This window comes from Pleuronectes platessa, chromosome 7 (assembly GCF_947347685.1).
Source record: "Pleuronectes platessa chromosome 7, fPlePla1.1, whole genome shotgun sequence".
NCBI lineage: Eukaryota > Metazoa > Chordata > Actinopteri > Pleuronectiformes > Pleuronectidae > Pleuronectes > Pleuronectes platessa.
The window spans coordinates 23,110,140-23,133,235 of record NC_070632.1 but is presented as its reverse complement, the minus strand read 5'-3'; the positions used below and the strand labels follow the sequence as shown (position 1 = coordinate 23,133,235).

Here is a 23,096-nt window from a genome sequence, read left to right as displayed (position 1 = left end):
TGATTCAGGTTTTCATTTGATTTTATTGAAAACATTATAAAATTGTGGTGCAGCAGCATATTTCATTTCTCTGATCTTTAACATGTTTCACATTTACACAAACCATCATTGAAAATGGCTTTTAACTGCAAGTTGCCACTGATCATTGTCATGGAGACAAGAACAGAGGGCAGCGCCAGCAGTAAATCAACATATCAAATACCGCCCCCATGTGTACGTAAGTGAAACTACACAAACACTAAAAGGAAAAGGTCCTGTTTATTTATTATTACTATTTTTGGCCAGTTCCCGTTTCAGTCTCTGAATTCATCGTTTAGTGTTGTGAGAGCTGATGTGCAAATATATGCACTTTAGCCAATCTAAGACATGAAGACAGTAACACAGTGAATCCCCCAGACCCACATCTAAATCAATTTGATTTAAGAAGGAAAAAAGCAAACTCTGAACTCCTACAAAGTTCTCAAGCCACTGAACCAGGACAGCACAGAATAACGAGCACAGTTTTACACCAGCTAGAGGTTTTAAGGGTTTTTAATTTGCACAGCATCTGTGTTCCAAAATAGAGGCTGAAGTATTTCAAAAGCCTGGGTGAGGATGAAGAGGAGTTTTGTACATGTGACAAACGTCAGGACTTCAACATCCCTCTCTTTTGAACAACAGATTCTGCTGGTTTACATTCAGAAGGAAAGGACTTTATCTTTATACAGCAGCAGTTTACTTTACAAGATCATTAGGAGCTATCGTCACGGATGTTGTACACACGCACACACACAAAGTTAACCACTGGTTCTATGACCTTAAGAGACTAAAGCTTGTTTTGTTGACAGTGGAGATTCAGCAAGATCAGAACGTGAAAGGAGTTATTTCCGTTTGCTTATTGTGTTGTATGATAATGACATTTCTGGATCATTTCTTTTAAATGATGGCAGGAACTTCTTCTCTTTGGCCAAGTTACTGGTGTCAGATGGTATTGATGATGATGCTACTTACACAGATTTGTTAGTTTTTTTACTCAAACTAATGACTATTTTGATTGATTAATCTGTTGACTAATTGATTGGCCTGTAAAATTTCAAAAAATAGTAAAAAAAAGAAGAAGCCATGTCTTCATTCCCTTGTTTTGTCCGGTGCTGAGACCTGAGGGTCTTCAGTTCACTACCACATAAGCTGCTGCCAGAGAGTATTTGACATATTTAATTGAACAATGACAACTGATTATCAAAATAGCTGTGGATGTATCTTCTATTGATGAACGATTTATGGACTAAAGGTTTAAAACTTTAAATCTGACGGAAATCAGAAGCATCTGATACGAGCTACCCAGTGTGACAGAAATGAGGTGAGATCTCCGACTTACTGAAATACTGTCAGTTTGGTTTCCAGGTGTCAAGTTAAGTTTGGAACATAAAACTGTTTACTGAGGCAACTCACTCCAATGGCTTTGAAATTCGGCTTTGCTTAAAATCAAAAGGAATCTGCGTGAGGTTCAACGGCAGTTGGAGCAGCTCAAGTGAATCTGTGTTGCTTTTATGGCTTTAAAAAGAATGACATATAAGCTTTGGCTGATTGCATGTGCAATATGACAACTCCCCCCAACACGCACACAAGATAGGTTCTCTTCCCCAACCTTAACACAAATTAACTCGACATTAAACCTTAATTTCTTTTGAAAATTGAATTAATTCAACTGGAGAAAGAGATTTGGCATTAAAAAGAAACAGATATTAAATTCACATTCTGATGTGACCGAATGAGCCAGCGTTTCAGCAAAGCCTCAATCTTGACGGTGTAGATTCATTACTGTGCTACAATAGAGCCAACATCAGAGAGGACAGTGAGCACAGCTTCCTGTCAGCAGGATTGTCCTGGATCTGTTCATGAGAATGCTGCCGACTTCTCTGCACCACATTTACCAAAGAAAAAAGAGCTAGAGTACAATCTAGTGTTCAGAATCGATTCGCCCTAAAGAAATAACAGGGACAACAAAACATCTACAAAAAACGCACCAAACTATATCTCATATATCACGCTTTGTCTTTTCAAGAACAAAGCGTGAGAGGAGAGAACAACTTTAGAGGTTTTTCCTCTCCTCTCTGGGACTGAGGGAGGATTCGGCAGCAGTTTTAATAACCTCCAGGGTCAGCGCTTTTAGGAACCACACAACCTGAACAGTAAATGAAAACATTTAAGTATGTTAACATATTTATATAATAAAAAAAAAAAACGGGATCATACTTAAGAACAGGGAAGTAAAATCTGTAAAAAACTTATGGGAATCAATAGACCTTAAAGTAATTTGAACTGAAAGTTACAGAAATGTTTTGTTATTGACCAGGCTTAGTTTTAACTGCTGCTCTGCAATAGTGTGGCCAAACTCCTGAAGATACTGAACACTGCATAGCAATGGACGATAAATGGAATCCAGATCAATCATCACATCATAAGACATTACTCTCATCACCACTGAATGACACAGAACAAAAGCATATTTACAGGGACATGTACTTGACACTTGTTTTCTAAGACAAAGTGCAGCTGAGAAATGGAATCTGTTTTCAGTTATTGGTCGAGCCCCTGTCACCTCTATCCCTCCTTCCACTACTCTACATAAGCTTTTTTCCCCCTATTCATCATTCACATGTATAAATAATGTCACGTGCATGACTGCACACATGTACTTTAAAAATAGAATGAGGTAAATCCGTGTAGTATGACAATTACTAGACGATGCACCAAATGAAAACAGCTCCTTCCACCCTCACCTGTCCGAACGACTCCTGGTTTCACGCAGGCACAGAAACAGTCTACACAGCAAATACACGTCCATCTGTGTGTCTCTGCATTCGTCTTACCCTTCTCCTTCACTCATTTTATTTATTTTCCCATCAAACCTTGTCCTTTCTCCTTCAGTAGCTGCTGAGTGAGCAACTCCACCCCGCCGCCCCCCTCTTTCAGGATTTCCTCTGCCTCACAGTCTCGGCGCTGCCATTCAGTTTGCTGCGCCCAGAGGGGGCGATGGTGCCACTGCTGCCTAGAGGGCGGTCCCAGTCAGCGGGAACTTCCTGTTTGCGTAGTCGGGTCTCTTTGTATCGAAGTGTGATGTCACTGGGAGAGGATAAAGGAAAATAGACAACCTGTTAATAGAAATATCACCTGCAGGAAATCTTCCTACCAGTTACTTTCTGTTCCTCTCACTTTTATTGCTTTTTTTCACAGAGGACGTCTTTAAATAGTAAGTCTTTAAAGTTGCCACCCCAACACGCTGACTAGAACAGTGTGTGTGGTATGTGTGTGTGAGGAAAAACAAACCGCTCCTCTATGTTTCATTTAATGAGAACGTCTCCTGTGTATCACTCTAACATCGGCAGCAAATGTGGACTGTCTTCTGAATGCTTCACTGATGGCCACTGAGACAAAAAAATGATGTGAAGGAAATCTGAACAAGTGAAGATAATATGATTCACCATAACAAAGAGATGCAAAGTGCCATGCAGGACCGGGGTCGAGCAACATCAGTAAAGCTGCTTACAGCAATGCACTGGAGTCCGGATACTCCCTGACATTTTCCGGATGTGCTGTTTGTGAGAACACAAATGTCCAAGGAAGTTGCTGAGAAAATTTTCCGGAACTTTACCGTCCAGCCCAAATGTCCCAAAAATGTCTGAGTTACCCAATATACTTCAGAATGAAAAAGTGGAGCCATACATGTAGAAGATGCCGGAGAAAATATGTGAAAGACACAGATTTGAGAGCTTTTTTGTAATGAGGGCTGATGCCAGTGTCTATGTGCTGAAAACATAGTGTGTGCTGCATGCTCTACCCAGGTGCCAGCCCCTGCCTAAAGGTTTCAGAAATGTTCCTGTTGTTGTGAACTGTCTGACCCAGATAATCTCCTGCTGCCTTCGTCATATGTGAAAAGCAAACTCATGTCTGAAAACAGATGAGTCAAGAGGAGCTTAAAGATGCTTATGGATCAGAATAGGGAAAAACAGTGCTGACAGGGGGGAGTGGACAGGGACAAACACCTATCTCCTGTGCCCACCTTAAATGAATACTAATGTTACTAATTAGCATGAGTGGGAGGGACTAGGAGGGTCAGAGGAGGAGAGAGGGGAAAGGAGAGACGTGAGGAATGTCTTGTTTTTTTTTTTATAACGAATTTCTTGTCTTAATTCCAAGTTATAATCCGAATTACACCAACCCAGAGACCCGGCCTACTTCTTACCGGATGAAAAACCGCCATACAGTCCAGATGAAGATGAGGAAGATTCCTAACAACCAGCACTGCGTGACGACGAAGGGGATGGGCAGCATGATGGTCTTGGGGTCGTACTTGGCCACTATGAGGAACTCCGTCACTGTGATGGCTGCCACCAGCCACGCCTGCTGGCCCAGCTTCTTGTGGAACTTCCTGATGGGAAAATAACATAAGGAGTGGTTACAGAACAGTCAAATAACAGGGAGGATGTTACTGTTTAAGGGAAAGCTTATTATGTTCAAAACCATTGTATCATTCAAGGTCCGTGTTACTCTTACAGCTACACAAGGATATACAAACATAGAGAATTACATAGCTAGACTGTAAGTTCAGTAAAATACAGATATTAAGCTGATGGGAGGCGACATGGTAAACAAACTACTACATTTTCACACTGTTTTCCCTCCAGTGCATCTGAAACCCAGACTTTACACTACACTGACTTCCACTAAACTGTTTAGGTTGGATTCTGCTACAAGTAATGCCAAAGATGGAGCCTCAGTGTGTGACAGCGGAATGTTTCCTCAATGATACCCAAACTGCTTGTTTGATAAGAAGCTTACATCATCAGCCAGGTAAATAAATACGCTCACTCCTTAAGGCAACCTGAAGTCTTGCCAACATCAACCTAACATGGGGCACATAGTGATGCAAGATTTCTTTGTTTGCACTGAACTGGAAAATATCAATGACCTACAATGAACTGCAGCACGGACTGAATTTCCAAATAGAATGATTGAAAAGCTGCGTCAGTGCTGTGAGAATAACACACAAGTACACTAAGTGTTGGTCATCTTTTCTGCCTGTAAAGCTACTAACGAGTCAAACTCTTCACTCAAACCTGATTTCTATTACCTTCACTTTAGAGTTACCTGCTGTGTGAATGCAAGTTCCAAATGCAATACTTGATCCGTGTTATGAATCACTGCACACGTGATCAACATATATACGGCCCGACCAACCCCCGCCCTGTCCAGCAGTCAACTGCATGCATGGATGAAAACTCACGGGTCGTCCATGAAGTCGTAGATCTCCCTCATGGCGACGCCGCCCACGTTGACGAAGAACACCAGGCGGAGCAGCACCAGGTAGTGTTCAGGAGGCATCCACAACACACACTTCAGGTAGAAGGTGTTCAGCTCTGCCAGGAGGAACTGAGAAGAGAAAAATAACACATCTCAACTTTGGTGCAATGAAATTATAATTTAATAGAATTAAACAGAAGAGGGCATTTTTTTTGTAGACCTTCTACATCCGGCAACCATTTTTTTTTAATCATATTTGCAGTTGCTGGTGGTTGCAGACCATGTTTTCCTTAACAGTTGAGATTTCTTATTAAAGTAAGTAAAGACCTATTACTGATAGTTGAACTTAATATATTGAACATTCAGCAAAAATCTATTCAGCAAAATAGCTGCAAGAAATAAATGGAGCACATCTAAAAGTATTGTATAAGGCTCTTATACAACAATCAAAAATGTAAGCACCCTTCAATAAGAAATAGAGAGAAAAAACACGATTATCACGGAATAATTTCCTGATATGCAAGTTATAGTTTGAGAGCTATATACTTCTGGCATTAATCCATCATGCAGAAAAGTTAGCAAGTCAGCAATGGGCTGAATATTTAGGTGAAAAAGTTTCAGCAGTTTCAGTAAGGTGTATGAGAATGAGGAAATATATTGAATTCTCGAAATTATAACCATTTTATGTCAATAAAATACAGGATATTTCTTACCATGAATATAATTCCTAACACAGCGAGCCAGCGTCGAAGGTTGGAGGCGGGCTTCCACTCAAACTTCACCCAACTGTACGGTGTGAACTGGAATGCCATGCGCTTTATCTTCCCCCTGAGAAGCACACAGCAGACATGTTAGAATTAATCATATGTAAAGATAAAAGATGAGGTTCTGTTTAAGACTACTGAAACAAAACATGAACATTTTACCTATAAATGGGTCATTCATCAGAAAAGAAGAAATATAAGCTAGAAGTATCCCCATTCAGTTATGTGCCTCTTCCAATTAGAGCAGTGTCAGTCTACATATAGTTTGGTCCAGACTCATATGAGGTCACGTGATCTTTGACCTATAATATCAAATTATTCAATATGTGAACGTTTGTGCCAAATTTGAAAGATTCTCTCAAGGCAACAAAGGGTTTTGAGAGTGACCTTAGCATTAGAATACTCAATTGTAATCAATTCACCCTGGACTCGGGCACTGAATGTCGCAGTTACATAAAAACAGTCTAATTTGTCAGGTTTCAATTCTATAAGAGCATAGTTTTGAAATGAAATTCAGGTTAACACAGACAGTGGTTCTCAGCAGCAACTTGGAAAGTCGTACTTGTATGTGGGAATGTTCCAAAGGCCCTGCCACTGGTAGGGCTTCATTGACAGCCAGGCCAGGGTCTTCATGCCACAGTAGATTCCCAGGCCGTTACACACCAACACATCCATGATCCACTGCAGAGAGACAAAGTACATATGTCATCAAAGGGTTAAACAGGCGTAGTAATTCCCTTACACAACTGGGATCAACCTACACTAGTGTGTTAGATTAGACCTTTTCTGTGTGGGTGTGCACAGCTTGAGCTCGCCTTAAATCTCATCCCTCTCCTTTTAGTTTTGCTGCTTCCTATGGGAAAGTAAAACTGACACTGTATCCCCTGTAAGACTTAATGACATCCTGCTCCTCCTCAATCCTTAAACCTGGTGAGTTTTGTGAGAGAGAATGAAAACATCATATGGTGTGTGTATGTCTTCTGAGGCACCATAATCTTTTGTGATCATATTTAATGTAAATAATCAATTGTTTGTATAACAACTTAACAACGTAACTGCTCGTACTTCTCACTGACTCTTAATAAGTTTGTACCGTCAACACCTGATCTTCATATAATTGCCTGTTTACACTCACTTATTCTGTTGTGAACACTTTCTCTCATTTGTGATGCTTAAACTACGCTGCAGAGAGTTTCCCACTTGTGTAATTAAAGGTTACTATCAGAAAAACAAATGACAATCTAATTACTGTCATAAATCTCAATGGCAAAAAATGAAACTGCTTTAATACATCAGGTAACGGGTTATTAAACATATCCATTCTTAAAGGGTAACGCTACAGCAGTGTGTTCTTGTAAAGAGTTGCACAAGCTTATGCACACTAACAGCAGGTTCCCGGCACCAGTTGGCTTATTTATGCAAATTTAACCCTCATTCACTGAACCCCAGTCCTCCGACAGCTTTTATGGGTCAACAAGGAGCATGTCATTATGTTTCCTTTTATGTTTACTTTTACAGTTAGGGGAGAGCGGGGTAATGTGGGACATTTTTTACATTTGCTCCCCTCTAGGCGAGCTAAACTGATATATCAGTAAAATTTACACATTTCCCATTAATTCAGGATGTTTTCTAGGAATGGAAATGATCAGAATGTCTTTAGGACAAAGGGCAGTGAAAATATGATTGTTTTAAAAAAAGTGGTCTTGTGTCCCACTTTACCCTAGTAAAGTGGTCCACTTACTTTTTCCACTTTAAAACTACCATAACAACACATGTTGTAATAGCTAAAATCCCGACAGCTAGATTGACAACCACTAATATCGGACTAGTAACAGAATCATGGGGATTGGTCAATTAAGCACATTTATGATTATAATGATTCATGTGATGTCTTGCACACCCTAGCTTATCTGCACATTGTTTCTCTGTTCAATTGGCAGGGACAGGGATATTGTTTTTTTCTGCGTATTCAAATGCCAGTTCATGGCACTTAACTGGGGCAAGGCCATGGAACTGGTCAGCTAGTTGTTTCAAGTGTTTGGCAAGCTCCTCCTCCATCTCATCTGTGAATATTCTCTTTGCCTCAGCTACTGCACCCCAGGCTACTGATTTTACTTCCCCTTTCTCTTTCTCTTTTTTCTTTATGAATCTTTTGAGGGTTGTCTTATCAATATTTCTATCCCTTCCAGCTTTTCTTAAGGACTTCTTTCCCTGCATGACCTCAGCGGCTGCACTCTCCATCTCTGCGAGGGGTGTTTGGCCCCAGGTTGTCTTCCTGGTGTATAGTTTCTTGGCATGATGGCTTTTCTACAATGTTTATGACATTAAAAATAAAACATATATAATGTAATATAAATCTAGAATATGTTTAAGACTAAACTTAACTTGTGCTTCATGGTGGGGTAAAGTGAGACCCTGTCCCACTTTACCCCACAGCATTTGTCCCACTTTACCCCGAAGCCACAATTTTAGAAAAAATCTCTTATCAATTCAGGCTAATCTTCAGCTGGCATCAATCACATGGTTTTATATGTTGGAAGTTCATCAACATGTATAATATAAGTTTTTCTACCTGAATCAATTTGTTTTGACACAGCGGTTGATTAAGTTCAGAGCAAGAACATTTTTGTGAAAAAACATACTTTCCACAGCACCTGCACCAACTTATCCTTCATTGCAAGGGGGGAATGGGAGGGGCTTTTACACATAATAGTCACATGACCACAAATGTGTTCCGTTGCCTAGATACAGGGGGTGTTTCACATCACCCGGTGTCCCACATTACCCCGCTCTCCCCTATACTCCATTTTGAATACATGTCTTCAATTAATGTGAGTTCTCATGGCAGCTCACAGGAATCTTCCTCTAAAGGCAAATTTATAGTTTCTGCCAGCACCAGTCCACTGGGGTCATTATGGTCCTCATACCACCCATATCGACTAGTGTACGCACAGACCCCTATGTGGATGTCCACTGCTAAGGAAGAGCTGGTGTCTGGATGTTGTGAATCACCTGCTGTCTCAGCGAAGATGTCAGTGTTTCTATGAAATGTATACACAGGCTTAAGTGTCGGGTGATTCTGTGCTTTCATTCATCTTGAGTGGGCGAGCAGACTTGTGCTTCACGTTTTATATCTACTGACTTTCATTTTCTTCTATTGATTCAGGATTAGATTTGTCTTGAGACATGATAAAGACTGTAATGTAAAACTGTGGAGCACAGCAGCATGTGAGAAAAGGAGAAGATCAGTAATATATGTACGTACATGGTCCCACCAGCACTCAGAGAAGTTGGGTAACTGGTGCTCCAGGCTGTATTCCAAGAACTCGAACATCACACTGATTATCATACACATCCACCAATCCCGGATCATCAGAGTCTGAAGAAGAAAACAGAGCAGAAGGTTGGGTGAGTAGGAGGAGGAGAATGGCGGAGAGTAGGAGGAGGTCAGGAAGTTATATAGACAAATCTAAAAATCGACATCGCTGACAGATGGAACAGAACAGACTGGTGTTTCACAAAACAGCACAATAGAGATTGGTTGTCAGTCTATTACAGACAATACAGATCAAGTTTTAAAGGACAGATTTTTTAAACATGTCAATCATCAGTCATTTCATTATAAACTGAAACTGAGCCTCTTTCAATTATCAAGCCTAATTTGTATCTGTTAATAAATTGCAGTAATTTCCCAAATATTGATATAAACTCGCAACTGATTTAAGACATGTCCGAATCTCTTTTAAGGAGTTTAATAGAATGAAAATGTTGGCCAATCGTGTAGTCACGGTCTGATGCCTAAAGCTCCTTGTATATTCCTGGCTGGTCAGAGTCCTTATTCTGTTTGAAGCTATCCCGTTCTGTCATGTTTACTCTCCTCCATGTTTGTTTGAGTTTGGCTTCCTGTTGTTTTCCTTTCCTTAACCGTGCCAAGTAGAGGAAGGCACAGCGGCAAACAAATTACTCAAAATATTGCCAAAAAGAGTAATTTGTAGCTCAATTAAATTAACATAATCTGACAGAAAGACGTTTTTCTATAATCACACGGAATAAACTCTTACATCACCCACATTAAATGTGTTTTCTGTAACTGATGACTAAGAAGTTGTTTTCATTTGCAGCATGTCAAGGACTGATGCTGCAGATAGACAAGGTACATATGAGTTTGATGTCAACTCTTCTCATGATGACGCAAATGGAGAGATAGTTTTGAAAGTTGGAGCCAGTCAGTCAGTGTATATTAGTGCTCAGTCATGTTCAGCGTGTGATGCAATCTGCACGCTCACCTTTATATACCATCCCAGGAAGTGAGCGGGAACAAAGCCATCAATCTTGTCCTGCAGAAACAAACCAACGTGTTGCTTTAACATGTTCTCATCATGTCAAAATCCGACTGAACAATAAATAAACAAACTTTTTTTTTTTTTTTTACATCTATTACATTATCAGGACATCTTGACTGATTCACCCAACGTGTCTGAAGGAGAGGTATCACAGGTTGTCCCTTTCTGAAGCTGTAAGTCTGTACAACCAGTTCTGCTCCCAGTAGAACACACACACACACACACCAATTCTGGGAATTCATGCTATCTGTGTGCAATTCAATGGCTTTTGTGCAATCCCTTAAACTGTATATATTTTGCTCTCACTGTATAGATTCTTGCAATGTATACATTTTTTCAATTTTTCTATTTCCTTGCTGTGATATTACATGTTTACTTATTCATTTTTAGAATATTTTGTGTTCCTTTGCTGCAGCAACACAGCACATTTAACTATTGTGATACTAATAAATGATTATTTCATCTTATCTTATCTCACCTCATCACGGTAATTTTTGATTTTGAAAGGGTTAAACTGCGACAGCAACGTCTTGTGCAGCGTTTGTTTAGTCTAACAAAGAGCTTAAAAAAAGGCTGAAACTATAATTAAATAACAATAAAAAAAGCAATACTAAATAGAAATTAACTTTTAAAGAAGGAATTCCAAAGTAGTAACAGATGTTATGTGTCTAATCTCAGCTGGTGAGTCTTATGATTGATCAAAAACAATTTAGTATTATTTTGGTAATAATCAATTTTTGTAGAATTAGTTGAGGAAATCAAGCGATACCCCATCTTTCACTATTTTCTAACATTAAATGGAATGAATATTTAACAGTAAAATCAATCACAGATAATGAAAATAGTCATTGTTTGTGTTTATCAGGCCTAACTAACACTGCTCCCTTACTATAATTTGTTTTCTTCAACTACATTTGTATATGTTTTTCATTCCTCGAAATCTGGTACATTTCAGTTTATTATGTTTGTTTATTATGTTCTTTTAGCCAGAATTTTATTTTGGTTATTATTTATTTCTAAACATCTCTCCATAATTAGACATTTAAAAAAAAGGCTTTTCACATAGCTTGGCTGTAATATATTGGTGCTGTGGTGGTTTGACCCCCTCTGAGAGGCTGAAATCGTGCTGACAGAAGAGACAGGGCCTGCTCACGCATGGCAGCAGCAGCAGCAGCAGCAGCAGCAGCAGCAGCAGCAGACCGTCTCCCCAGGGGGGAAGGAGGCCTGTTTGTAACTGATGGGCTACAAACTGCAGTATAGGCACAACCCTCTGGTGCTAGTCAGCATCCAGCCACACTAACTGTGTGTTTGTGTGTGTATGCACAAGAGAGAAGGAAGATGGAAAGCAAAAGACAAAGACAAAGTGACAACGAAGGTGATCTGAGGGAGTGTGAACGTTTGAATTGATGAGTGAAAGTGAAAAGGGAAAGAGAGGATTTTGTCAGTTTCACAGCACGTCAGAAGAATGTGTATAGACTCCTTTATTTGAGATCTGGGTCATTTCCTCATTCGTAATAACTGAGGATAAAAGTAGACCATAATATAAATAACAGCACCAGGACAGAAATATCACTTCATGGAGAGCAGCCTCATACTGAGTGGTTCTGCTACAAAATAAAGTCTGCTTCCAGCAGAAATTAAATAGAGTAGAATTAAATGCATTGAAAAAATTGTCTCACCCAGATGTTGTGGAAGGGGTCAGTGGTGTTTCCTGGGTCATATATGAGGCAGTTTCCTCCATAGTCGCGCTCTGGCAGGGGGACCCCTAGTTTGGGGTCAATGTACTTCATGAACTGTCTTCCATCGTGCACCGTCTGGAAAACAGAAGACAGAGGGGAAGTATGGAAAGTGTCAGCACTTATTCTTCCTGAAAACACAGAGGCAAACCGAGATCACAAGACCGAAGAAAGGATTACTCACTGAAGAAAACTGTCTTCAAAGTTTTTGCTAGTGTCCAGGCCTGACGAGATTTATTTTTCTAGCTGTAAACGGTTGCTATATTTTAGGGTCTCACTCAGTGAAAGTCATTTAAATTAAAGCTTGGGTGTGAAGTTCTTGATGAGGAAGCAGATCTCACAAGGAAAAGCACCAGTGCACGGAGTGGAACATTAAAAGCTAAAAAACAATATTTTCGTTGTTATGGTGTTATGGTTTTAAGATGCCTCTATGGTCTTCACCAGATCGTTTCTCAGAGTGTTGCTTTGGTGCCTGCATCACCAAAATGTTCAAGTTTAACACCTGAGAGAGACGTGCATGCCCTATCGCAGACATGTACTAAGTGTGCATGTGATTGCTACATGGAATTGCTGTGATGATTTAAAGTTGCCAGAGGTAGAAAGAATGCTAATTACCTCTGCAAAGGAGGTTATGTATTCACCCCCCTTCTCCACCTCTGTTGGTTGGTTTGTTTAACTGTAAGCAAGATTACACAAAAACTATGGGACGGATTACCATGGAACCTGGTGAAAGGCTGTGGAATGGTTCAGGAAAAAAGCCATAACATGTTGATGTGGATCTGGATCTGGATCTGGATCAAGGGGCGGATCCAGCACTTTTCCTTCAATTTCTTTAACGTAGTGAGATGGCAAATGTTTTCAAATATTTACCGTGATTTCTCAGAGAATAATCCATGGGTCTCGACAGGTTTAGGGGACTGATATTTATGATTGTGTGCAATTTGATACAGATCCAAATATCCAGTGAATTTAAATGTAGTTTCATAAGGAAACTGTTGGGCCTTGGTTGGGGTATGCATTCTATTGAGTGTCATTCTAGTTTACAACTGTTGTCCCTTGGCAGGTAAATAAAAACGTGACAAAGAACTGAGTAACAAATACGGACACTAGTATACAAATACACAAATAAAAAAAGGTAAAAAACTAATTACACTCAGTCCTAATTAAATGTGTTTTCATGTCTGCATGCCCCTCTGAATGTTTACATGCAAGTGTTTCAGTCAGTCATGGCATCACCACCATCATTGGACCCACCTGGAATAGGATGAAGATGAGGAAGAGCTCGTAGACGACAGTGACACAGAGCCAGAACCGCCAGTAAGCTGCATTGAGAGAGTAAGAGTGAGAGGGCGGGAGAAACTGTAGAAACAACTTATACTGGACATTTGCTGTGTCATTTAAAAAAAGAGACAAAAAGAAACCAAGTACATCTGGGACTGGGTATGACATGGGTTTTAGTCCCTCTGTAAAGGGTTAGGGTTAGTCATTTTAATATTTAGTAGAATCATGAACCAATATCCTACACAAGAATGTACCTTTTTTAATTCAAGTGTTAGTGTATAAGTAATATCTTTTGTAGACACATTTAAAAGTTGAGCTTCCAGTGACAGTCCCAGCTGCTCGTCCAGGGGGAGTTGCAGGTTATAAAATCGGAAACTCCCACTTGGTCATTTTCCAAAAGATATAAACGTGTGGTACTTCAGCACAACGTCAACAACGTGAATGGCAACAACTGAACCTACTCTGCTGGTTCAACAGGTCAGGGTGTCTGACACACTCACTCACTACACTCTTAATAAAAAAATACTGAAACTCCTCTCCACAAAAGGAGGGTTCGAGAAGCTACAAGTTAACCAACAACGGCGGCACAAATTCTTCTGTTCCGCCTCACGTCAACCACGACCGACAATATTAAGCGCCTGACTCAATGCGTGACTGTCCTCCACACTCTGTTATCTTCCCTACTCACTGCTTTCCCCTTTGGAGTAAGTAGTGTGTTATGTGAGCTGGTTAAACTTAAATAACAAACTACATAAGAAATGAATTGTTTAAATATAAGCATCCATTCATTGTGTGTAGCAGATTGGGGGGGGGGGGGGGGGGATTCTTGAGGTCTTGAAAACAATTGTACAAATAAATATATACCCGTGGTGATGTCAAAACCAGCAAACAAGTTCACAAGAGCAACAACAAATAAACTCAAACCCCTACATCATTCAATCTTCATGCAAACTGTTTTGTATTACATTGACATGGCTCTTACAAATCATATCTATGGCTAAACAACAAACAGAAGCTTTAATAAACTTGAATTAAGCATCACTGTTGCTGTTCTTACCTGCACCTTACTTGGAAATATCACCTACATCAGAATGTGCTATTACTATTCAGTTACAATAACTGGGACGTCTCTGCTGTCATGTAATGCAAACCATGTAAAATACATCACCTAATCTCAACTCAATTTTTCATCTACACAGACATCTCCTTTACTTTGTTTACTACATTAACCTCGATTCCCAGCACTCACAGGACTTAAATATCATATCAGACAATAACATGAGACTTTTGAGCGACGCAGCGGCTACAGCCACAGGTTAGCAAAGCTGTTAATAGATGCATTTCAGCCTCCTCACTTACACAGGGCAAACAAGTGCATGTGATTCCAAGATTACTGAAACAGCTCTGTAACATGATTCAGTTATTCATGTGTAATTTATTGACAAACTCTTAACTTTTCTTTAGTGTGTGTTTGGCATTTTAACACTTATTAACCAGCTGAAAATATACAGAGAAACAATGTACATTATAGGAGAGAGATGGGTATGAAATGAAACAAGGTTCCCCAGATATATGGAGAAAAGTGCTTTTACTGAGATCAGTGGCATAAAGATCATAATACACTGGGGTTAGGGTTGAGCAGCCTAGGTTGACATACTAGACAAGTCAGTCCATTTACCCTTAAATGAATGTGATCAAGTTAACCATCCTACCTGGATGTGGTCTGGTGAAGGGTCCATCTTTGGCCTGTGTCACTCCAAAACAGAGGAACACAAGAATGCTGGCTATAATCCCCCTAAAAGAGAACAATAAGAAACACAGAGATGTAAAGGTAATGTAAGTTGAGATCTCCAGCGTTAGATTTTGATGCTGCACTTGAAGTTTTGTGTAGTGTTTAATTACCCAAGTGTGACGATCTATTCTCACAATTACATGAACGATCTTTGAGAAATGTTAAGCTGTTGCTTCAGTGTAAAGTGAACAGTTTTCTGCACTGTCTCTCTCCAGCACACTGACCTGTCTGTGTGTTGATGGAGGACCCTCAAAACATCCAAAATGGTTTTACTGTCACACCAAATCCTCATCATCCTTGTTGGAAAACTGTCCTCATGTCATGTGATAACTTTCTGCATAGATCGGAAACTTTCTCTTTGTAACTGCCGTATCCGACTGAGTATTGATAAAAATGAAACTTAAAAGTTACCAAATGTCTAAATGAGATGTCTAGAGAGTTTGTGGGGATGAAAGCCAACGTTGGTGTCTGTGATGCCAATAAAAAAAAAAATCCCGCTCCATCCGGCTGCGCCACCTCTGGCCTGAGGATCTTTTGCTGTTTTGATCACGTCTGTGCAGAGAACCTCCTACTGCATGAGTGGGACATGTGTGAGTAGACAATTCTCTGGACTTTACCCACAGGTCATGTCTGAAAACGGCTCATGAGGACACTTCTCTGAACTTCGTGTCGCAGCAGGAGAGTCTGTGATTGGATGATTGACTGTACAAGTGTGAGTGGGTAGAAAGTAAGAGTTTTTGATTTTGAAGTGGGGTTAAATGTGTGGGAAGGAGTAACCGTGTGGTATTAGACCAACAATGTTTCACAATATGTGAGAGAGGATGAGTGAAGATGACGATGTGTGAATGAGTATGTGACAGAGATTCGGACAGTGAGTGTGTGCGTGTGTGTGTTGCTGCCAGGAAGAAGCTCTAGGGTCTTTATCCCAACAAGCCTGACTGCGCTGACTGCAGCAAATCCTGTTAAGCACATTCCCACAACACACACATCATGTGTGCAGCCTCTACTCGTGATTGCAGTGTCCTATCAATGCCACTAGTTAAACATCCAAGCAGCTCAAAATAATTAAAGGGACTTTTGAACATATCGTTGGTTAATATGATCCATTAAATAAAAGGTGGAATTTCCTTTGTGTACATCTCCACACATCTGAGCCTGGTCCTTGGCAACAGAAAGGAGCTTATAGGAACCTGAACCTTCTCAACTGGCTCCTCGCCACATGAAGGAGTGGCAGCTCTAATCGGACGTCTCACAGATGTCTGACCTCCTAACTGTGTCTCTCAAGGTGAGTCCAGCCACCTTACAGAGAAAACTCATTTTTGGATGCATGCACTCATAATTTCCATCCTCCAGTCATTAGCCCCCAGCTCAGCTTCCTCTTCTAGACAATGGTCAACGTTACTGTACCAAACTTCCTGTTTATCTCTGTTGAAGATACTCAGACCTCGCTCCCAAGTTGAGAACGTTTTAAAACAGAGGCGTAGAGTAACAAGTCAAATCTAAGAACAAACCAATGCCAATTTACCTCAAAGGGATATGAAAAAAAACAACAAAAAAAAACACCAGCATTTACATCTGTAATCTGTGGATTTGCTCATAGTAACCTCATGCTATGATTTCACAATAAAATGTTCAATCAGAAACCAGCCCGACAGTTGAGAGGTACTGAGGTATGGTGTATCTCTAAGTTTCTATAGCTCAGTGTTACATACTGGCTTGCACATTTTATCTGTGTTGAAAGAGTAAAGAGAATAAAACACATATGCAAAATTTTATGAAATGAAAGCCTGAAATTCATGTTCTTCTTTTTCATAGTCATCAGGGTTCTATTTTTCTCGGAACGGCTTCATCGAGTGGCATGAGGTCTTGAATTCTACCAGTTTTGATGAAATCTGGATCTCATCCATGTACTTTCATGCTAAATTATGTTATTATTGGCTGGTTTAGTTATGTGACCCTATAGGCAAATATAGACAGAGAGAGAATAAGAGACGAATATTATTAATGCTCCTTACGAGCTTAACAAATTTTCTCTCAGGCTTAATTTCTGCACAAACTATTTTATCAAACTTGAGTAGGATCAAAAGGCCGCACTGGATTGAGTGGACCTTTTTTGGAGCTACCAGCAGGGTCCTGCAGGCACACAGAGGAAATTACGAAAACAGCCTACTGACCTTTTGGTGTTGTAGGCCGTGTCCTGGGGGGTTTCTTCCAACAGCGTGACGTAGACCAAAGCACAAGTCAGAATGAACAGTACTGTGACAGTATGGGCTCGCCTGCAGAGAGGAAAACAGAGAGGGGGTTATAAATATATTATAAAATAAGAAAGAAGACATTAATATGTTTTACATTGAAAAATACTGTGGTGGATCAGACAGTATTGATGCATAACAGGAGACAACTAAACAAAGTGTCCCAAGAGAGATTCAGACATCCTGCTTGGGGCTGAAAAATCTTTAGGTAAACAGAGCAAATTCAAAGTGTTTTGGGGAAAGTGGGTTAGTTTTGCTGAAAATAGTAGCAAAACGTTGTGCAACAACCAAAACAAATATACACAATGAGATAGGCATTTTATAAACAAGTTCAACATTTTCCTTCATATAAAGTTAGGAATTAGTTATTCAAAACAGCTTTCAATTCATTGTCTGTGTGGTGAACCTGTCTGATTGTGGACTGATCTCATCTAAGGCTGTGTATGGACACTGGAACTAAAACCAAGTATTCACTTCAGTTGACAAGTTGAACTTTAGGTTTCATGTCGTGCTATGGCCAAAGCTCATACAGTATCTCAACATCACACCACTGCACAGAACAAACATGGCCTTTGTCAACATTGCACACTAGTGTAGCTAGATAATTGCATGCTATCTGTACACAGGGTGCAAATGAATGATCTTTGGAAAACTGACGAGGAAATAATAGCAAGATCCTTTATGAGAGAGAATGATGTGTGGTAGGAGAACTGGAAGAGTCAGTGCAAGGTTTCAATACAATACTTTAGAAGCTTATATTGATCGGATAGCCAGTAGTCATTATTGTTCAGGATGTACAAATGAAATACAGAGAACAGTATCTATTTAAATTCAAATTCCCCATCAACTTGGTCTTAACACTGACAGACATCAAACAGTGTGGTGAGCAAGTTAAGTGTGAAGTAAACAGACAGGCAAAAATAATTCTGAAAGTCCTGGATCAACCCTTAAAATGTAATGGCTTCTTCCTGGGGTCATACTCAATCCCTCTGCAAAATTTCTGAAATCAGTTCAGTGGTTTTTGCATACTCCTGCTAAATAAACAAATTAATCCACCAGCAAACAAATGGACAGGGGTGAAAACCTAACTTTCTTGGTTGAGGTAAGAATGCAACATATCTTTCTGTCCTGTAATCTATTGGTGATTTTTGACAGACATATATGCCAGACCTGATATGTTTTGGATGAACCAAGAGCCTAAATAATATTAGTGATACAGATATCTTCATCAGACTCTGGATCAGATATTTCCTCATACATACGAAGAGACCAGAATAGAACTAAATGGGAAGAGAATATTAGACTTCTATCAAACAGGTGGCCATGAACGTGCCAACATTTGGGGGCATGTCGCAGCATCAGACTACATGGTGTGCAGTGGCTGTGTGTTGTTCAGCTCGTCTGAATGTTGTTTTGCTCCCCAGAGGCAGAACAACTATTCATGTAACTTTTCTGAATTAACACTGTAAGTGTAGTTTGTTCCTTTAAGCACTTTTAACTAGCAAAGCAATACAACAACATATTAAAAAAAAGGTCCCAGAGCTGGCTCAGTGATGTGTGCCTGACAAAGCAATCCTTCCAGAGATTGACAAAGCAGCCTGGAGTTGTTTCAGCAGCACTGAGCCGTGTTTGCCATCATCATAGGAAATTAAAGAAAATGTGACCTGAGGCAGCAGTGTGGCTCTTTTATGTGTTTAATAAAGTTTTGGGATAGCGATAGAGGCCAATGGGACAGAGGCAGATTGGGAGTCTTCAGGGAACTTGGTAAACACAAGATAAAATAACAGCAGTCTTATAATTGAAGGCATGTTTGCATGGTTTAAGAAGCTTCTTTTGTATTTTGATCACTGCCGTCAAACCCTTAACCTTGGTTCAGTCCTTGTCATGGAGATGGCAGACCAGGTGTTATTAGAGGGAGAACCTGGCTTGTCTATTGCCTAGCAACCAAAGAACATCACTGGGAATGACAGACACAGTGGAAAGACCAGTCTTGGCAAATGAGAGGCAGGCTATGCTTAGACTGAAACTTGCCACTAAGAGTAAGATAGAACATCCAGTTAAAATAAGCTGCTGATAAGTATAGTCTGTGTATTGAGAAATATCCTGATGTTGTCCTGAGGTTGACAGTGAGGCTGAAACTGTTTTTTAGGGAAAAAAGTCCTGACAAACCATCTTGTAATTGTGTATAATTTTATGTAAATGTCCAGCCACTGGTGTGCAAAATATTCAGATGGTATCTGTTTTAGTTTCAGAGATACAGAGGCTTTAAAAGGGGGGCATGTATGAAAGAAATCAAACCAATGATGTTGTCCCTGTTTGGTTCTCACTGTGTAACAAAGCCCTTATGCTTGACCTTTAGTGCAGGTAAGATTCATGGTTAGCGAGGTAACAGCAGATTTAACCCTGACTGTTGAACGTCAAGATGGTTGATTGCTTTTTACCAGGGTACATCACTGTGGTAACTTATGCTGCACATTCATAATTGATTAAACACAACAAGGATGGGTGTTAACAAAGTTAGAAAATAACCAGCTAATACAAAGAATAGGGAAAGGTAAGAGACAGAAGAATAGGGAGCAGAGGCATCTGGGAAACGGCCCCATAGCCTATTTTTCATGCCCCATAAATCTTTCAAACAAGCCAAAAATATATTTGCACTAGATTGTTATGTAAATAGCACTGACTACACAAAGAATACAGCAAAACCAAAAGGGACAGACTATTTTTTTGTTTTTTTTAAACTTCCAATGTTTGCTTACAAAGCAGATTGCATTATGCCAAATGGTTAGTCTCCTTGACAACCAGGGCAAGCTGTTAAACTCTAACACAACTCCCACATCCAGCCACTGTGTTTCTGAGAAATCCACAACAAGCAACCAGTCAATGGCTTGATTAACAGCCACTTTATTCACTGTAATTATGATATAATTTGAGTTGAATTCACTTTTTGAAAAGAAATATTGTGACTTCTGTCAGAAAAGACTAAGATACTGTGCATATTCACTATTGTTTAGCTTCTTGATTCCAATGTGTTTGTGCATGCATTCATAGATCTTCAGTGCCATATGACTCGCACTGTCCACAAATCCATTCTCCATTATTAGATCTATATTCTATCCACAGTGGGAGAGCCAACAAACCACTGCGAGACCACATTCCTTCACCGTAAAAATCTGCATCACAAGCAGCATTGCGTAGAGCTGCTCATCACATTGAGTCAGCAGATGGTCAAAACTATGACATTTCGATAGAGCATCTTCATATTGCATCATGGGATTTGTCTACACTCGGTTGCCAGGTTATCAGGTGCAAATAGCTGAAATGAATACTGTCTAATGTCACAGACCCATGATAGATCCTACCTCCATGAAGGCTATAATCGTTTCATCTGTTAGAACTGGTTTAGTGAGGTGTTTATTCAGCTATATGGTCACTATTTCAGATGTAGTTTGTGCTGCTGTTATTAGGAATTGTACACATTGGACAACAACAACAAAAAAACACCAACACCCATCGATAGAGATGTTCTGCTGCCAAAGATATAGCTTAGCAGATTTTTTTAATGCCCCCTGCTTTAAGCGCAAAGAGGAGATGGGACACGCACACTCACACTTTAATCAGGCTTAAAAATTCCTGGAGTAACAGGTTGAAAGGCCACGGTAGTTGCAATTTAACGAAAGCTGCAGGAGAGAAGGTCACTTTTCCAGACTGGCCTCATGCGCTCATATAAATACACCAGCATCCTGCACATGCCAACGACCTCTGTCTCTTGTGGGTGCATGCATAACTCACTCGTCCAGTTTACCGCATGGACAGTGAAAGCAAATATCAACGGGCTGCATGGATGCCTGTCTTTGCTTCCAGTCTGTCATTGACCTCTTTCTGCAGAGCATGCTGGGATATTAACTATTCTCGTGTCAGCAACAAGCTCTGACTGTGCAGTGTGACTTAAAGCAAACCACAGAATTCTTGTGGGGTAATAACCCTTGGGGATTCCATCCGGTATTTTTGCATTTGATCACCAAACTGTATGTCAGCTTGACCTCTTCTGTGGATCTTAAAGAATTGGATGGATCAAAGCGTTAGTGTGATTAATGGAGGTGTCATGGGCCTGTCTTTCAGTTCACCTTGAAACCTGAAACCCACCTTGCTGTCACCAGACACATGCGTCTTCCTGCAGCGGCTTCTCCCGATTTGAACTGATTTCGTGTATGTGCTGCTGCAACACCACCTTCTCTTGTGATGATACAGCATTCATTCGGACATTTGCATTGTTGTCACTGTCAGTCAGCACTCACCAGAAGAAGGTGTTGGTCCCGTCGTCGTACACTTCGCACTCGGTGTTCCACCGGTAGAGGCTCTCCCTGGAGCTCTGCTTCATCACCTTGGCTTTGATCGGGGCGCTCTGACCCGGACAGCCCGGCTGAGCCGCGCCGTTATTGACCTGCTCGGCGGCGGATGCGGCCGTGGCGCACTTCGCGCCGGTGTTGATCGCAGCCGCGCCGCTTCTCCTCGACTCGGGCTTGGTCATGGCTTGGCTTCGGACGGACCGACCGCCCCTGGCTGCTTTACAATAATCCTGAGCGGGTTAGATTTGTATCGCTGAGCTCCGCTCCCGTGCACCGTCATCCGCGTCAGCCCCACCCAGGTGACTGTCAGCATCCTGTCGGTGGTCGGAGGGAAGAGATCGTTAAAAGGGGACGAGGGCGGAGGGAGCAGCCTGGAAATCACGTCCTGCTGTTGGGTGAGAGGTTGAACACCACTCAGCAACACTAGGAACAACAGTGTAACACAACAGTTTGACACAACAGTTTGACACAATGAAGACAAGACACATTTCCACTAAAAGAGCTCAACACTGTCAGGTAGCAACAATGCTAACCACTGTGTAACAGAGCTACTGTACTAGTGTTACGTTAATGAGTATCTGCTGCTAAACAAACCGCACTGTCTCTGCAGCAAGGACTGAAGCCTCCCTTTCATTAACTTGGCTAACTATCTAGCTAGCTATCTGTAGCAGGCTAACTAACCATGATAAGAAGGCTTAGTTCACTGACAGTCCTGTTAGCAATTAGCCGGTGTAACCCCATCATTGTTACCTCACGCGTCATTCTAACAGTTCACGTGTTAGTTAGACAATGCCGTTGGATCAAAGCTTAGCATTACTCACCAGCTGAATGTATGGGATGACTGAGTTGAGGAGATGCTAACGCTACATTAGCACACCCGCTTGAGACTGGCTGTATGGAGAGATAGAAAGAATAATCTGGTGACTGTCGCGCTAAAACTGGTTCAGTTACACAAACGCAGACCGTGAACTGTGTGCTCACTCCAGACACATCACATGGACATGCGTCGCTCATTGTCAAGGTACGGGTGAAAAAGTCATCATATCCGGCCTATGGCCGTCAAACTAAACACCCTCATAAACTCACACGTCATAAAACGCTTTTATTTTGAAATGGAGATGTATAAATCGGAAGCCCTGTGTCCGCGTGTTTCCGGTGCTTTGTGAAATTGACAGGCTGACCTATCTGGCGGATTTAGCTGCGGATCAGCGTTGTTTACAACAGCTGAAGACATCGAGTCAAAGTCAGAACCTCCCATAGTAACAGCGGGCAGAATTAAAGCCATTTGCAACAGAA

General features: G+C 40.7%; 1 protein-coding gene across 3 annotated transcripts; it reads right to left on the bottom strand.

The window, feature by feature from the left end:
• Window positions 1-3: 3 nt before the first annotated feature.
• Window positions 4-22,838, bottom strand: ptdss2 (phosphatidylserine synthase 2). 3 transcript variants are annotated; one of them, XM_053427795.1, is made up of 13 exons: window positions 22,622-22,838; window positions 21,750-22,223; window positions 17,374-17,475; window positions 15,120-15,202; window positions 13,381-13,448; window positions 12,070-12,204; window positions 10,334-10,384; window positions 9,313-9,426; window positions 6,610-6,728; window positions 5,997-6,111; window positions 5,267-5,412; window positions 4,226-4,411; window positions 4-3,105 (listed from the first exon to the last, which is right to left on the bottom strand). In XM_053427795.1, exons 2-13 carry the CDS (start codon window positions 21,980-21,982, stop codon window positions 2,952-2,954), a joined length of 1,506 nt encoding a protein of 501 aa, XP_053283770.1. In that variant the 5' UTR covers window positions 21,983-22,223; window positions 22,622-22,838; the 3' UTR covers window positions 4-2,951. The 3 variants fall into 3 exon arrangements, with proteins under 3 accessions (XP_053283770.1, XP_053283771.1, XP_053283769.1); XM_053427796.1 differs by having other exon boundaries at window positions 21,750-22,188; XM_053427794.1 differs by having other exon boundaries at window positions 21,750-22,114.
• Between the last annotated feature and the right edge of the window lie 258 nt (window positions 22,839-23,096).

Bases quoted from the DNA above. Each gene is read 5' to 3' on its own strand.
- ptdss2 (XM_053427795.1), bottom strand. From the start codon at position 21,982: ATGACCAAGCCCGAGTCGAGGAGAAGCGGCGCGGCTGCGATCAACACC. The intron at 6,112-6,609 runs GTACGACTTTCC...TGTGCTTCTCAG, and splicing joins TGGAACATTCCCACATACAA to GGGGAAGATAAAGCGCATGG. The intron at 3,106-4,225 runs GTAAGAAGTAGG...ATCCTCTCCCAG, and splicing joins GTATGGCGGTTTTTCATCCG to TGACATCACACTTCGATACA.